This window comes from Pectinophora gossypiella, chromosome 15 (genome assembly GCF_024362695.1).
Source record: "Pectinophora gossypiella chromosome 15, ilPecGoss1.1, whole genome shotgun sequence".
Classification (NCBI taxonomy): domain Eukaryota; kingdom Metazoa; phylum Arthropoda; class Insecta; order Lepidoptera; family Gelechiidae; genus Pectinophora; species Pectinophora gossypiella.
In genome coordinates, this window is record NC_065418.1 from 11,762,750 (window position 1) to 11,777,872 (window position 15,123).

Consider the following 15,123-nt stretch of genomic DNA (forward strand, 5'->3'; position numbering starts at 1 on the left):
CCTAATCTTCTTTAATTAAAATAATACATAAGTACCGGTATAATATTAACAATCTATCTCTTAGATAGAGCAACACGGATTTTCTCCAACGAACCATCTACCATAGTTTTTATACTTTACGTAATAATAAGGTCACGCCTATTTCCCATTGGGGTAGGCTAGGCGGATAATAATCAACGTGGCATGTGCCTACTATTTATTTGGTAAAATAATACTTATTAATACAAAAAGAAACAATCACCATCTAGATACGGTCACGATAATTAATAATGTATACACTTTGGTACCATGTCACATTAACTTTTTTGACAAATTTAACTGTACCTACTGTAAGTCTCGCTAAATGTCAAATATGTTAGTGCGACAGAGTCCTAAAGTGGGTACATTATATTGCTCATGACTGTACATACTTGTATGATTAACTTAGGTACCTACTTACATAGGTGGATATTATTTGAAAAGATTTCATTATTCCACTCTATCGATAACTGCAAGATCTTAAGTGTTCTCTGGATTCTCGGCATAATATTTCAAAAGCTATAACGAGTATTATGGCGAGAGCAGTTCCCGTACAAAATGCAATATTGCTCGTTAAGCCCACTTGACCTGCGCCCTGCATACAGGGTGTTCCATCAAACACTCCAGCACTCGAGCCATAATGAAAATTGTAAAATATAAGCTTAGCGTTATTAAAACGGTATTTTCTTTGTAGTATGCACTTACTTACTTAAGTGTTTCACTAAAATATTAAATGCATTAACGTTTTCATTCAAGTAAGAGTATTGGTTTTACTCGCAAGTACTTAGGTGGTATAGAGTTTTGAATCCGAAGGAGACTTATAAATATAGTATAAGTAGGTACATATCCGAACTGTAAATGATGAAATAAATTTACCTAAGGATTTAATAACCGGCTAAGAGCGTGTCGGGGTCGACCTAGTAAGCTAGCACTAATACTAACGGCCTCCGTGGTCTAGTGGTTGCGCGTTGGGCTCGCGATCCGGAGGTCCCGGGTTCGATTCCCGTTGGGACATATCACAAAAAATACTTTGTGGTCCCTAGTTTGGTTAGGACATTACTGGCTGATTTGTCCGAAAGTAAGATGATCCGTGCTTTGGAAGGCACGTTAAGCCGTTGCGTTGGTCCCGGTTGCTACTTACTGATGTATGTAAGTAGTCGTTACATGAGCCATGTCAGGGGCCTTAGGCGGCTTAATAGTAACCCTGACACCAGGGTTGATGAGGTTGGTAATCCACCACACAACCCACACGATCAGAAGAAGAATTTCAAGATCATCCTATAAATTAGAACTAAGGGCAAGACACAGTCACAGAGTCATAACCACGCATTAGTGGCTGATTCAGACTTAATTGTATTATTACATACATACATACATAAACTCACGCCTATTTCCCACCGGGGTAAGTAGAGACTATAGAATTCCATTTGCTTCGATCATGACACACTTCTCTTGGTTCTTCCACACTCAAAAACAATAGTCAACAAATAAAATTAAAATTATTAATTAATGCATTGTATAATTAGTAACACTTATATTAACTTTGTAAACACCATGTAGATATATCACCTATATTGGGGTCGTGAACTAAAATTATTAATGTCTATCGGAATCTTCACACTCCATATGAAATAATTGACGAATCGTCAGTCCTATTATAAAACTCAGTGTGTACGGGTGTTTATAAATAAAAAAAATAATAATTGTGGTTGAGTCTGGCTGATAAGACGTTCTAGGTATATGTAATGACCGTAGTGCTACAGTTTTCCTTAAAAGTTTGATGACTAAATAGTGCAGTGTTTATAATTAATTATAAATAATACAAATATATTTTTGCCGAGCATTATTTTTGTAGTGTTGTTTATGGTTTATTGTAAAGTTTTATTTTTTTTATAATAATAAGTAGGTACCTAGGTTTGCTGCGTATATTATCCTTGATAAAAATCTACATTTGGTACCAACATTCCAACGTAAAAATAGCTCTATTGTAAGTCATTCTCTGTTGTAAACGGAAGTGGACATGCCTACTGCACAAAAATAAAAATAAAGTTTTTATAGCCTTTTCAAGTGAATATTGATTGAACAATTTTGATGAAATAAAAATAAGCAAACCAAAATCGTCAAATTCAAAACAAGTTAAACTACTTAGTAAGAGCTTAGAACACAATGGCTAAACCTGTAGTTAAATGACTAAGTGACAATCTTAGGACTATGGGAAATTCACCATGTGTTTTCCCATTGGCATTAAGATAATATATCTGAGGCTGTTACGTCGCGTTGTGTTGCGTCGACGTGTGAAAAAGTATAAAAAATTTGGCGGGAAGAAGCTGAAACTGTCATGGCGGCGGCGGCAAAAGTGATCTGGTAATATTTATATTTTGGTTTATTTAAGTACTTTATAGAATTTTTGAGAGAGAATTCAGACCATAACTGTAAGTAAATACCTATTAAGAGGAATTTTCCGTCGCAAAACTCATGTTTTTTTTTTGTTTAACTCAGAATCATGGTCTGAATCATCCCTCAAAGTTTTTGTTATTACGTCACTAACACATTGTATAATAAAGGTTAAGTACTAAATAAATACTTGTGCAAAAAATATTAAATAAATACGGTATATATGATGGTGCAGTATCTTCAGACGGAACCCTCGAGCCGCTTTGCACTTGGTTGATTTTTCACTGAACCTTATTCAATTTAATTAGAAAGAAGCTTTAAAATTATGTTCAGCAATTAGAGGAATACATAAAAAGTAATGAAACGTTGTGCAGGTACCTACTTCTGTATTTTAATTTTTCTTATTCTCCTATAAATATCCAAACACAAGGGGTAAGTACAATAAGGTTTAGTACGATCGATAGGTACTTTGAACGACTGATGAATATGGAGGAAGCATGAAGTTCAGGATCGAAGCTGGGAATGGGATTTCATAGTCTCTACTGACCCCGGTAGGAAATAGGACTGAGTTTATGTTAGTGATTACTTAGAAGATATGATTGCATGCATTCATATCTGAATGATCATTCATCATCCAAATATTATTGCCCACAGCAGACAGTTAGTTCCAGTTAGTTGTGTTAGTAACATTATATTTGGCAGCCTAATTACTAAATTGTGTAACAATACGTTGAGATTTTTTAAAAATAGTACGTGTAGGGCCCTGTTGCGAGGTTTTTCTTGCAACTTCTTTCCCCAGGCTATACAGGTTGTGAGAAGCTGCGGTAGTTTTAGCCGGATGAGACGTTCGTTATATGTATAAAATGACGATTCAAAATGTAACCAACCATGTTACCTACTGAATAAAAATATTTTTTAACCTCGTAAGGCCCAGATTTCCAGACACAATAGTTAAACAGTGGGATTTGGATTTTAAAAGGACTTTGGGCCTTAAGACCTTAATTTGAATTTGTATGTATGGTATGTAAATATGTACAATTATCTCCAACGCGGCCAGAGTCAGCGGCATGTTTCCATCATGTGCGACTCGCGGAGCATTTACTAACTAGATCTTGTATGATGTAGTTACATTATTATTAATAATTAGACAACGGCCTCTGTGGTCCAGTGGTCAACCACTCCAACGCTCAAGCGTTGGACTCACGATCCGGAGGTCCCGGGTTCGAATCCCGGTGTGGACATATCACAAAAATCACTTTGTGATCCCTACTTTAGTTAGGAAATTACAGGCTGATCACCTGATTGTACGAAAGTAAAATGGTCTTCGGAAGGCACGTTAAGCCTTTGGTCCCGGTTACTATGACCAATGTCAGGGGCCTATGGTGGCTCAATTTACTTGTTTCAGTAAGTAGTAACCGGGACATGCCTTCACGCTAAGGTGGCAGTTTTGATTAAAGTACAGCTTTACAATATAGTTAGGTATAAAAACTGAACTTGTACTGAAAATCAAATGTTTTTAAATATTTTTTTACAGGGTTTCAATCATCCTTCTCATCACACCAGTATTAGCACAGCATATCGGTCCGATTCCATCGTCGCACCCAGCCGGGATATGCACGAATATGTACTTGGTTCAATCATTGCAGAAATTGCAGCATTTGAAAGACTGTGTTGTGATACTGGGCAACCTTCGTGTCTTGTTCATGGAGAAGGCCAACACCAGCTCCTTTCAGAATATCAGCTTTCCTGAGCTCAGAGAGGTGAGATTTTTTTAAAACTATAGCGGGCTTAGCAGAGCGCGACTCTTTCTCGCCTCGACATACGTCACCCGTCACTCTCTAACAGTACTGCACAGAAAGAGACAGATGGTCTCTGTCGCGGCGAGAAGGAGTCGCGTGCTTTTGGTGATAAGCCTACTGGTATACCTAGATAAGATACATAGTAAGTGAGCAATATCATGTACCCACCCTCACATTTAGAACCCTGTCGCGCTATCATATTTGTCATTTAATGAGACTTACGGTTTAATTTGTCAAAAAAGTTAATGTGACATGGTTTTAAAGTGTATTATATATTAGTACTACTCGTGTAATATAGTACTCGTGTACTAATATATATCCATTTAATGCGACGTGTCGATCACGAGACTGTACAGGGTGTTAGTGCCACCGTAGCGAGAACTTTGAGACATGTAGATTCTTGAGGAAAAAAAAAACACTCATATTTTCCGTCAGGAAATTTCACTTGATATTAACTCCGAGTTGTCCTGTATTCGGCACGGTGTGACTACCAACCTGTATAATACACCTCGCCAGCTATGTTTTAAGTCCTATGTAATTGAGGGCGAGCCTTTTACCATTAACCGTGCACAAATCCTGGACACCACCTGGTATTAATTATCTTTAATATGTACTAAGTACCCATACCTCACTGAGCTTTCTGTTACACCAACCTGATAGGTGATGAGCCACATTGTCGTCTATAATGGTCGAGACAACTGCATTTAATATAATAACTAATAACTCATTGGCGCAAGCCCGGTACTACCTTGGGTCGAACTGCCGCTCCCCGTTGCTTTGCTTCTTAACACTTTCAAGGACAGAACGTCTACGGACGTTCTGATTCTAAGGTGTCATTTTACCTAATATGAACCATCAATGACCCATGGTCTCTGTTCGTGAAAGGTATAAGCAAGTCGATGCAACACAGGACCACATTGACTTAATAATAAACTTGTCTGCATTATTTGATTACTGTTGTTAAAAAGAAATCACTCGGCACAGTAAACTAACGTTTATTTCAGATAGTAATTATTACAACAATACAGGTTCTAGCATAATCGCGCCAACCGCCGAGATCTGACTTTGTTTGATTGATTTGATTGTAAAATGTTACCTTTATTGAAATGTAATCGCTAATTGTACTGATCTGGTTGTTCTGTTGCTCCGCACCACCCAAATTCCCTGGTAGTTATGGCTTCCGAATACATCCCGCCCAGGGACGGTACTGAAAAGTATCGGCGTCCGAAGGACGTAATTATACGATCTCGACGACCCGATTACTCTAGCTATAGAGGCGGCCAATCAGCTCGCGACACCACACTTCAGAACCCTGATACCGACACCGCCGGCGTGGTCGACGATTTCCCTCATTCAGCGCTTATCGCTATCGACCCACTAGAGTCGATTAATTCTTTCAAATTATTCTTCAACTCAGACGACGCCCTGAGCCGAGGTTCGCGCCCAACTGGGCACCCTCAGGCCTGTTGTCTTAAATTTTGTACCGGGTGAGAGCCCTCAGCGATCCCCATTTGTCCGGCCAAGTAGTTAATGCCATCTGCGGTAAATCTAAAGTCACGTCAAAAAAAAAAAGGTTGTTTTGTTTAATACTACCTATTGAGTAATCTGTAGCCTGTTTTTTTTTTAATTTTCAGGTGACAGGTTTCGTAGCGTTCTACCGCGTCAGTGGTCTGGAGTCCGTCGGTCAGCTGTTCCCCAATCTGAGGAGGATCAGAGGATCGCAGCTGATCAACAACTACGGCTTGATCCTTCATGACATGCCTAATTTGAGAGAGGTACGTATACAGGCTGTTAGTGACATCGTTACCAAACTTTGATGGGTGAGTCTGACATGATTCTAAGTTGATATCAAGTGGAATTTTCAAATAAAAAAACACAATAATGTTCATGAATTTTCCAAGAGGAAATTCAACTTGATATCAACTCAGAGCCATGGTCTAAATCATTTCCTTCAGTATTCGTTACGGTGTCACTAACACCCATACGTATTTGTATGGCGACTTACTTGTAAGTACCACTTAGGGGGATGATTTAGCTCATGATTCTGAGTTATTTTATGTGGAATTTTCCTTAAACAAAAAAAGACACGAATTTTGCAACGGGAAATTTCACTTGATAATAATATTAACTCAGAATCTGTCTGAATTATTATTATCTCCCTCAATATTTGATACGTTGTTACTAACACCCTTGTATAGGCTGTTCATGTTACGTAATGTAGTTTTTGGTGTTATTATTTCTTACCTACTACCGAGTAATTCAGTAAGTACCTAAGTACCTACCTAAACTCTTTTTATCAGCATTTCGACCTTGTATTTTTACCTACACGGGCGGATCTGTTTGTAAAATTGTTAAAATAATTACCTAACAAGGAAATTCATAATTTCAAAATAGAATAACATTTGCCGGCATAATGGAACCGGACTCCTTTATTGCGGAAGTTTGAGGATTGACAGAAAATTTCCGACACGAAAGGGCGAAGTTACAAAGTTACGTACGTCTAATTAGCTTACACGAATCACAAAGGCATTTCCAATTACATATATTAAATCAAATTAAAACCAACGTTAGCTGTTACATGGCCTACAACTAGTTTCGAATATCGTTCAACACTTGGGCGGATAAATGGAGAGCTCTGAGGTGTCCATCAGAATCGCTTTACTCAGCTACTGTTATTTATTTACTAACTCTAATATATCCGCTTCAAACCGCATTGTCGTTTTGGCCTCCGTGGTCCAGTAGTTGAGTGTTGGGCTCACGATCCAGAGGTCCCGGGTTCGAATCCCGGTGGGGACATCACAAAAATCACTTTGTGATCCCTAGTTTGGTTAGAACATTACAGGCTGATCACTTGATTGTCCGAAAGTAAGATGATACGTGCTTCGGAAGGCACGTTAAGCTGCTGGTCCCGGTTACTACTTACTGAATGTAAGTATGTAGTCGTTACATGAGCCATGTCAGGGGCCTTTCGCGGCTCAGTAATAACTCTGACACCAGGGTTGATGAGGTTGGTATTCCACTTCACAACCCACATGATAAGAAGATACTTAAGTAGTATCAGGTACCGACACTTATAATCAGATCGTCTATTAACTTGTATTTATAACAATGTAGCCTAAGTAGTATAAGTACCTATCCGTCGTAGCACGTACAAAATAAACCAAATACCAACCTCATCAACCCTGGTGTCAGAGTTATTACTGAGCCATGTCAGGGGCCTTTCGCGGCTCAGTAATAACTCTGACACCAGGGTTGATGAGGTTGGTATTCCACTTCACAACCCACATGATAAGAAGATACTTAAGTAGTATCAGGTACCGACACTTATAATCAGATCGTCTATTAACTTGTATTTATAACAATGTAGCCTAAGTAGTATAAGTACCTATCCGTCGTAGCACGTACAAAATAAACCAAATGCAGTGAGGTCTGCACAGCAACGGGCCTTTTTTTTGACGTGACTTATTGTAGATTTGCCAGATGGCATTAACTATTTGGCCGGAAACAGCAACGCGGCGTGGATATGTCTAGGGCGTTGACCACTAGATGTAGCGAATGTCATCTGCGGTAGACAGACTCTTAAGGTTATTGGACGAAGCTCTCGATAATTAGATGCTTAATACTTGGTTGCTTAATAGTTGCTGTGCCGCGTGAGTTCGATCTTAAATTGCACGTGAGGATGGTTGATTCTTCCTTTCTTAGGAAGGCAAGTTAAACTTATGGTTGTTGTTGGGGTTTAATTATTTTCTCCGTGTCAGAGATCTCTGGCGGCTCGATATATCTATCATCAGTTTGGTCAGCCATCGACCCCACATAACACAACAGAAGAAAGAAGACTGCACGTTCAAGTCCATTTTCACTTTCAGGTAGGCCTCTACAACCTACTCAAGATCGATCGAGGCGGGGTCATCATATGGGGAGGTCCACATACGTGCTACGTGGACTCTATCAACTGGAATGCCATAGCACCCGGCACTCGTCATATGCTGACATATCCAGAGATGACTGCCCATTGTAATACAGTCAAACCCTGCAAGTGCAGCGTAAATAAGGAGTTCAATTATTGTTGGAACAGCAAGTAAGTGCTTGTGAATGTGATTGTACCAGACTTTATAATACTTTACCGGACATGTTGCCAGATTGAAGATTTTTTTCACAATTTTGGGCAAAAAATAACTTGTAAAAGAAGTTTTGGGGAAATAATAATGATAGGGAAAACATTGGTACTTTTTCCTCGTGAAATTTTTCGTTTTGGGAGCATTGCTCTGAGGTATGAATCAATCCAGCTTCTGTCAAACTTATTTCAGTGGTATTAAAATTGAAATTGACATGACACTTGACTTTGACCGTTTTACCTGGGGATATTTGTTTTGTATTGTATGGTGCTGTAATATTTTTAGGGATGGGCTAACAGCTCATAAGTAGTATCCATCTTAAAATTTGTATCAAAAGCGGCTGCGAGTTGTCTTTTGTTTATAGTTGTGGCCAGATAGATGTGGAACCTAATTGCCAGATACGTTTCCCAAAAGCTCGGTTTTTTTGAAAAAAACTAAATTTAATCTCTGCCAAAATGAAAATAAATTGATACCAGGAAAACATAACCAAGACGAATATAGAGGTACATAGTTAGCCAAAGGCCATACTAACAATACTATAGTTGTACCCGGGTGGAAACTGATGTTTCCTGGACACGGTTATTGTGTAGCGATAATGTTTGACATCCCCAGGGAAGGCATTGTACTGGAATATCCCGGAACTATTGGCTCCAAGAGAGCAAAGTCGACTGTTATATAATTTTGAGACGTTTCGTCGATAGGGTCAGGGGTACTGTCGAATTGTTTGTATTGAAATTTCAATACAATTCATTTAATTTCAATTTATTTAGCCATTGCTAAATGTAAAAAAATCTAGGACAAGGTCTTTATTTTTTTTTCATGGTTTTTTTATTAACATCGTTTACTTAACTTTTGGTTTTACACCAAAAAATGTTGCCAGTATGCTATTGCCTATTTCCTGTAGGTATAGTTAATTTATGACATGAAAATTGTTTTTCTTACAAGTAGGTTCGCTACCCGACTGCGGCGTAGCAAAAAGGATGGTTATGGGTTTGACCGCTATGTATGTATGTGTGTGTAGAATAGAATAGAATAAATTTAATGTTTTTTTCTAAGATACAAATATACCTAGCCAATATTAAAATCCCACAAAAATAATTACTTGGTTTGGCTGTGGGTCGTATGCCATGGTGAACAAACTCTTAGGACAGATTGGCACACGACCGCAGCTCGGACGAATTTCAGAGAAATATTTCAATTAATGCCAATGACTTATATGTCAATGCCTTCGAGCAAGTCTGGGGCCAAGATCAAACCTATCAAAGGTAAAAAAAATCTAGTTTCAAACTTTTTAGATCGCGATTTTTCCGTAGTCGGGTTTTAGGTTTTAAGTTTATATTTTTATTTCACCTCCTGTACGTTGACACTAACCTAGTTTAGATATTAATCATGACATGGATAGACAAGGTACTCGCTGAAGCCACAAAATTCCTGTCAACCCCTGAAAGTGTCATCTCCATCGGCACGCCGCGTGATTGGCATGTGTAATAAATAGCTGAATCGCTCGCGACAATCCCTACATAATACATTCCGTGTCACACCGTGGCTCTGCGAGCCGTGACACCTTCAACGACCTCCAAAACTGGACACGTTTTTTTTATAAATACCCTGGTGCCAATTCCTGTAAACACTTCTTCTATCGTGGGGGTTGTGAGGTGAATTCCCAACCTCAAAACCCTGGTGTCAGGGTTGTTATTGAGCCGCCAAAGACCCCTGGGTTACATGGATCATGTAACGATGTAAGTAAGTAGTAACCGGGACCAACGTGCCTTCCAAAGCACAGATCTTCGTACTGAACTGGGTATGTCAGCGTCTACAGCAGCATTGCGATTGCGAATCTTGTATAATATAGTAAATAAATAATATCATTGAGTATCTCATACAAAATGTACAGGAATATTTCACGATGTCGCACTCTGTCGCACTAGTGGCTCGGCAACATATAGCATTTTCAAACAACAACGTTTTTGATACTAGTATTTGGTGTCTGATGACTATAGTACTGTGATGATGTGACCTCATATAGACCCCTCACCCTGGGCGCCAGGTGCGTTATTTTAAAAGTATATTCGTTTTTGTATGTATTAAGTTGATTGTCTTGAGACAAAGTGTCTTTTGTCTACGAATTTGTTGTATCGTGGATAAATGAGAAAGCATTTATTATCAATTAAAATTATTTATGTTACGAAGTTAAAAGTAGGTAACTATCCGTCTCTTACCTCTGATTTAGATGAAAGGTCAATGAGTCGTCAAAATGTCCCCATGTACCAACAGATTTCACACTAGGGAATGCAATCTTCTCGAGATCGCAAATTCGAGATCCCGCGGGATTGGAAATATCAATCCCACAAGATCCTGAAATAAAAATTTTCAGGATCCCGTCTAAATAGTTAAAAAAAATGTTCTGAAAAAAAGAAGATTCGCCTAATCGTGTTGATTGCATTCCTAATTTCGGACATATATCATTCGAAGTGTCTTAGCAAGTTCATGTTTTGGTTTATTGCAACTTTTTCAAAATACGCTTTCCTGGGTCCCGCAGGAAAGAACATAAGCATAGATTTCACGCGGATGGACCCGCGGGCAGAAACCTAGTGTTTTTTTTTGTATACCTAGAAGGTATCTACCGCAATTTAAGAAGGATAACTTATCTACTTTCACTCTGTCAGTGTAGATAAAATAGTTCCTCGTTCGCCGTCATTCATACACACCACATACACACAAAAGAAATGATAAGTATACTCGTATCAATTCCTAATGGAATTTCACTTCAGTTGGTTTACTTTATCCTATTTGTGACTATTCTATTTCTAATCCTAGCTTGTTTGTGATTTATATAAAACTAAATACATGGGTATTAGAAAGTTGAGTATATTTTACCTATATTTTTTGTGTTCGGGACTTTAGGTGCGACACTTGGGCAGTTCACATATCTACACACACATATAAATCACGGCCGATCCTAATTAAGGTAACTCGCAGCCACAATAATAAAAAAAAAACATACTGCGATCAGATCTAAGATGTTTTAAAGAAAGGCCAGGTCAAGAGTACTCTAAACGACGAGCATGCATGAAGTCTTTGATGAGAATGGAAGAAGCGAAAGTGGTGTGTCGTAATAAGTGTATCTGCCTTCTCTTGCGGAAAATAGATGTGATTCTTATGTATGTATTTATAACAAAACTTTTCCACAGAAAGTGCCAGCACTTCCTCTCGGACCCAAAGTTGGAGAGCTGCAACCCCGAATGTCTTGAATGCCGAGGTGGTCCAGATAAATGTACTCTCTGCCGACACTATACATACCAAGGTCATTGTGTACCACAATGTCCTCCAAACACGTAAGTATTTATTTCTTATTTCAAGACATACTGGGGACCCGACTACTGTAGCCACAGAGGCGGCCAATCAGCTCGCGACTACCAATACTTCAGGATCCCTGTACCGACTTTGCCTGTTCTTCAGCGCTGTAGCGCTTCTCTATTAGCCCACCCCAGGTTTTTCTCTGCGACAAAATCTTTCTTAAAGTGAGGCCGGGCCCATCTGGGCAATAACATGCTGTCTTACTTTTGAGAGCAGCTAGGTGCACTCTCCATTAATACGGCATCTTAAGAAAACCTAGGTCACGTAAGAGACCTTTGGGAGTTTAATTTTTGCCTTGAAAACAAAACGAATATCTATTTCACAGGATTCTTCTCCCAGACAATCAATATTGCATAACAATTGAGGAATGCAACTATCTGAAGGGATGGATGTGGAACAATACCTGTGTTTTTGAGTGTCCGCTGTACTACAAGAAAGTAGTAGAAGATGGCTCGGTAACATGCGCTGAATGTTCCAACTGTCAAAAGGTTGGTAAGTAACGGTAGAAAATGACATAATGCTTTAAGTATTTGCGCCGTCAAAATCCCCAAAGTTTAAGGATCTACATAAATTCGCTTGCATTTTCAGTTATTGGTACGGAGATTGATTTCAATAAGTGCACTAAAGACTTCAATAACTTTTATAGTGATGTGTTTCTATACCTGCCTACTATAATTATAGGTTTTTTTTTGTGATTATTTCAATTTTCATTTTATAAGTACCTTTTTTGTAAAATCAATAGATAAACTACCTACCTATAGATGTGAACTATCCTAGAATTTACTAACAAATCCTTTCCATTAAGTGGGTCTAAGTAGGGAAAACCAGTGGGATGTTTATCTAAGCCTTCAAAGGTAATTCTGGAGGATCTAAACTAAGCCAAATCTCAATGACCCTTTCACTTAGATAGCCACTCAATAAGTAAAAGGGTAGTAAACGTTACTACATTATCGGAGGTGGATGTAAAACTATGTTCTAGATATATACGTACTTTGCTAGTTTAAAAGTATTTCTAACAGTCTTGAAGATATAAGCTCACCGGCTTAGCTAATCGTGTCATTATTTTTTTCAGACCTGCCTATCATTGGTCATAGACTCACTTAGCTCGATCCAGCAAGCTTACAGATGTGTCTATATCAGGGGCTCTCTGACCATCAACGTTAGATCTGTACCGGGAGCGGTGAAGGAATTGAAGAAATACCTAAGACACATCGAAGTAGTTCACGATTATATCATGATTTACGGCTCTCTTGTCATCAAATCCCTCGATTTCCTGCCGTCTCTACAGCATATTGGAGGGAGAACTCTGGAAAAAAATTCATACAGCGTCATCATTTATGATATGAACAAACTTCAACAGCTATTCCCTACAAATGTAATGAGTCGACTTGCAATTGATCGGGGGAAATTGAAAATGTACAACAATCCTATGCTGTGTGTAGATAAAATATACGATTTTGAAAAGAAATTCCCAGTGAGGTCAAACGAAATTGACATACCGCCGGGAATTAATGGTTATAGCGGTGGATGTGAGGATTTACTTCGACTTAAAATCCAAGTTTTGAACGAGACTTCGGCAATAGTAACATTTGTGCCATATGATAACGTCGACGTGCAATATACGATACTATACGCAAGAGTACCTTCAAGAAGTCACACTAACAAACCCATAGTCCCAGAAACTTGTAGTGCGTCCGAATGGTTTGTTATACATACAAAAGAAAGTAGTGTGTTGCTTACGTCTCTTCGTCCTGCTACTACGTATGCTGTTTGTATTGAAACATTTGTGTACTCCAATAAGTCAATAGAAACATACGTTGCTCGCACTAGCATGGTGAATTTTACTACTCCTTTTACGAAACCTGAGCCACCTTTCATTCAAGAGTTAGTTGCCACTTCGGCGAACACAGTAGGTGTTCGATGGGTAGACCACAGAGATTACCAGAAACATATAACAAGCTACCAGTTAGATGTTACTTTAATAGATATACCTGATAAAGATGTGAAAGCCAGAGACCATTGTAACGTAGGATATAATATTTTCGATGTAAAAGAGGATTATTCTCGCCATGCAGTTGTTCTAAAACCTCCGGAAAAATATGAGAGTTGCGGGCAATCCTGCTTAACATTAACATCACTTGGCAAAACCGCGATTGAGGAGCATTTCGATGTCTGTGATTCGGATTTAGATTGCAATAATTATGAAGAAAATCCGCCTCCCAAAAATTCCAGTTATGGGAACTATATTAAGACTTTGATTTTAGATATAAATGGACCAAAGTCAGTATTACATATTCATGAGTTGGCTCCGTTTAGGGATTACAGAATTAGGCTACGTGCCTGCGCTGGGCAAAGATGTAGCAGATCGACTAGAGGAGTAATAAGAACTTTGCGTTCTAACAAGGCTGACATACCGACAGCGATATATAGCAGTATCAATGAAACTGGTGACATTTCCATCAAATGGGACCCACCAGAAGAAACGAACGGCCCGCTTTTCGCATATTTCGTACAAATATTGTCCATAACCGAAGAGGATGGAAATTTGACATCACCTGATGTTTGGTGTTTTTACCCTAATGATAATCGAAGTTTGGTTGTCAGATTGCAACTGGGAGAGGAGTTTAAAATAAGAATCTGCACGTCAACTTTGGCATCTTACAGCACTTGCAGCGAGTGGCATAGTCTTTCTGCGCCAGAATTTGAGTTAAATTTGTTATTAGCCAGTATTCTATTCAGTATTATATTGTCAGCAGTATCTTTAAGCATTGGCTATTTTTATAATCGCCATATGAATCATAATGATGGTATTCCTCTTGTAGATATAACATCGATGTATAGGAGCGAAAGTGACCCGCCAAATGTTGTGATGCTATCAGATTTTATGCCAATATATTCAGTGCCATTAACAGAAGCTTTATTAGATTATTAAGTGTGTGATAATTTGTTAAGTACCATTAAATTAAACTTTTATAAAACTATGTTTCAATGTGCCAATTATAACCCTTCCAGCGCTTTTGAGCATGATTATCCAAAGACATTTAAAAATTACGTTCTGGCGTAATTTTCTTCAAGAAGACCTCAATTTTTATCAATTAATTTCAATCCGGGTAAAAATTGACCAGTTGTTTTTTTACAGGATTGAAATTGTGTATTGCGAAGTTTTGTTAACAAAAATCATATCCCAATTTGATTTTTCAAAGGAACGCTTACGTGGTTTGCACTATAAGTCGACGAATTGTGGTTTTACATTCGCATAAAAGCGGCCAAGTGCGAGTCGGACTCGCCTATGAAGGGTTCCATAGCAGCAAGTAAAATAATATAAAAGTTCTTGTATGATTTTTTTATGTAAATTGCGGTTTACAATTTATGACGTATTAAAAAAAACTACTTCATAAATCTCAACCAAACCAATTTTCAGTGGTAGTTTGCGAGGTAAT

The 15,123-nt window shown here is 38.4% G+C and overlaps 1 protein-coding gene across 3 annotated transcripts; it reads left to right on the forward strand.

The window, feature by feature from the left end:
• Nucleotides 1–1,631: 1,631 nt before the first annotated feature.
• Nucleotides 1,632–14,650, forward strand: LOC126373288 (insulin-like growth factor 1 receptor). Of its 3 annotated transcripts, none has more exons than XM_050019375.1 (7): nt 1,632–2,382; nt 3,947–4,172; nt 5,846–5,986; nt 8,078–8,289; nt 11,518–11,661; nt 12,009–12,171; nt 12,756–14,650. In XM_050019375.1, the coding sequence occupies exons 1-7, from the start codon at nt 2,357–2,359 to the stop codon at nt 14,613–14,615; spliced, it is 2,772 nt and encodes a 923-aa protein (XP_049875332.1). In that variant the 5' UTR covers nt 1,632–2,356; the 3' UTR covers nt 14,616–14,650. The 3 variants fall into 3 exon arrangements, with proteins under 3 accessions (XP_049875332.1, XP_049875334.1, XP_049875333.1); XM_050019377.1 differs by having other exon boundaries at nt 1,634–2,382; nt 12,009–12,175; nt 12,756–12,922; XM_050019376.1 differs by lacking the exon at nt 1,632–2,382 and adding an exon at nt 2,701–3,091.
• The last annotated feature ends 473 nt before the right edge of the window (nt 14,651–15,123 follow it).

Bases quoted from the DNA above. Each gene is read 5' to 3' on its own strand.
- LOC126373288 (XM_050019375.1), top strand. From the start codon at position 2,357: ATGGCGGCGGCGGCAAAAGTGATCTG. The intron at 5,987-8,077 runs GTACGTATACAG...TTTCACTTTCAG, and splicing joins ACATGCCTAATTTGAGAGAG to GTAGGCCTCTACAACCTACT. The intron at 11,662-12,008 runs GTAAGTATTTAT...TCTATTTCACAG, and splicing joins CCACAATGTCCTCCAAACAC to GATTCTTCTCCCAGACAATC.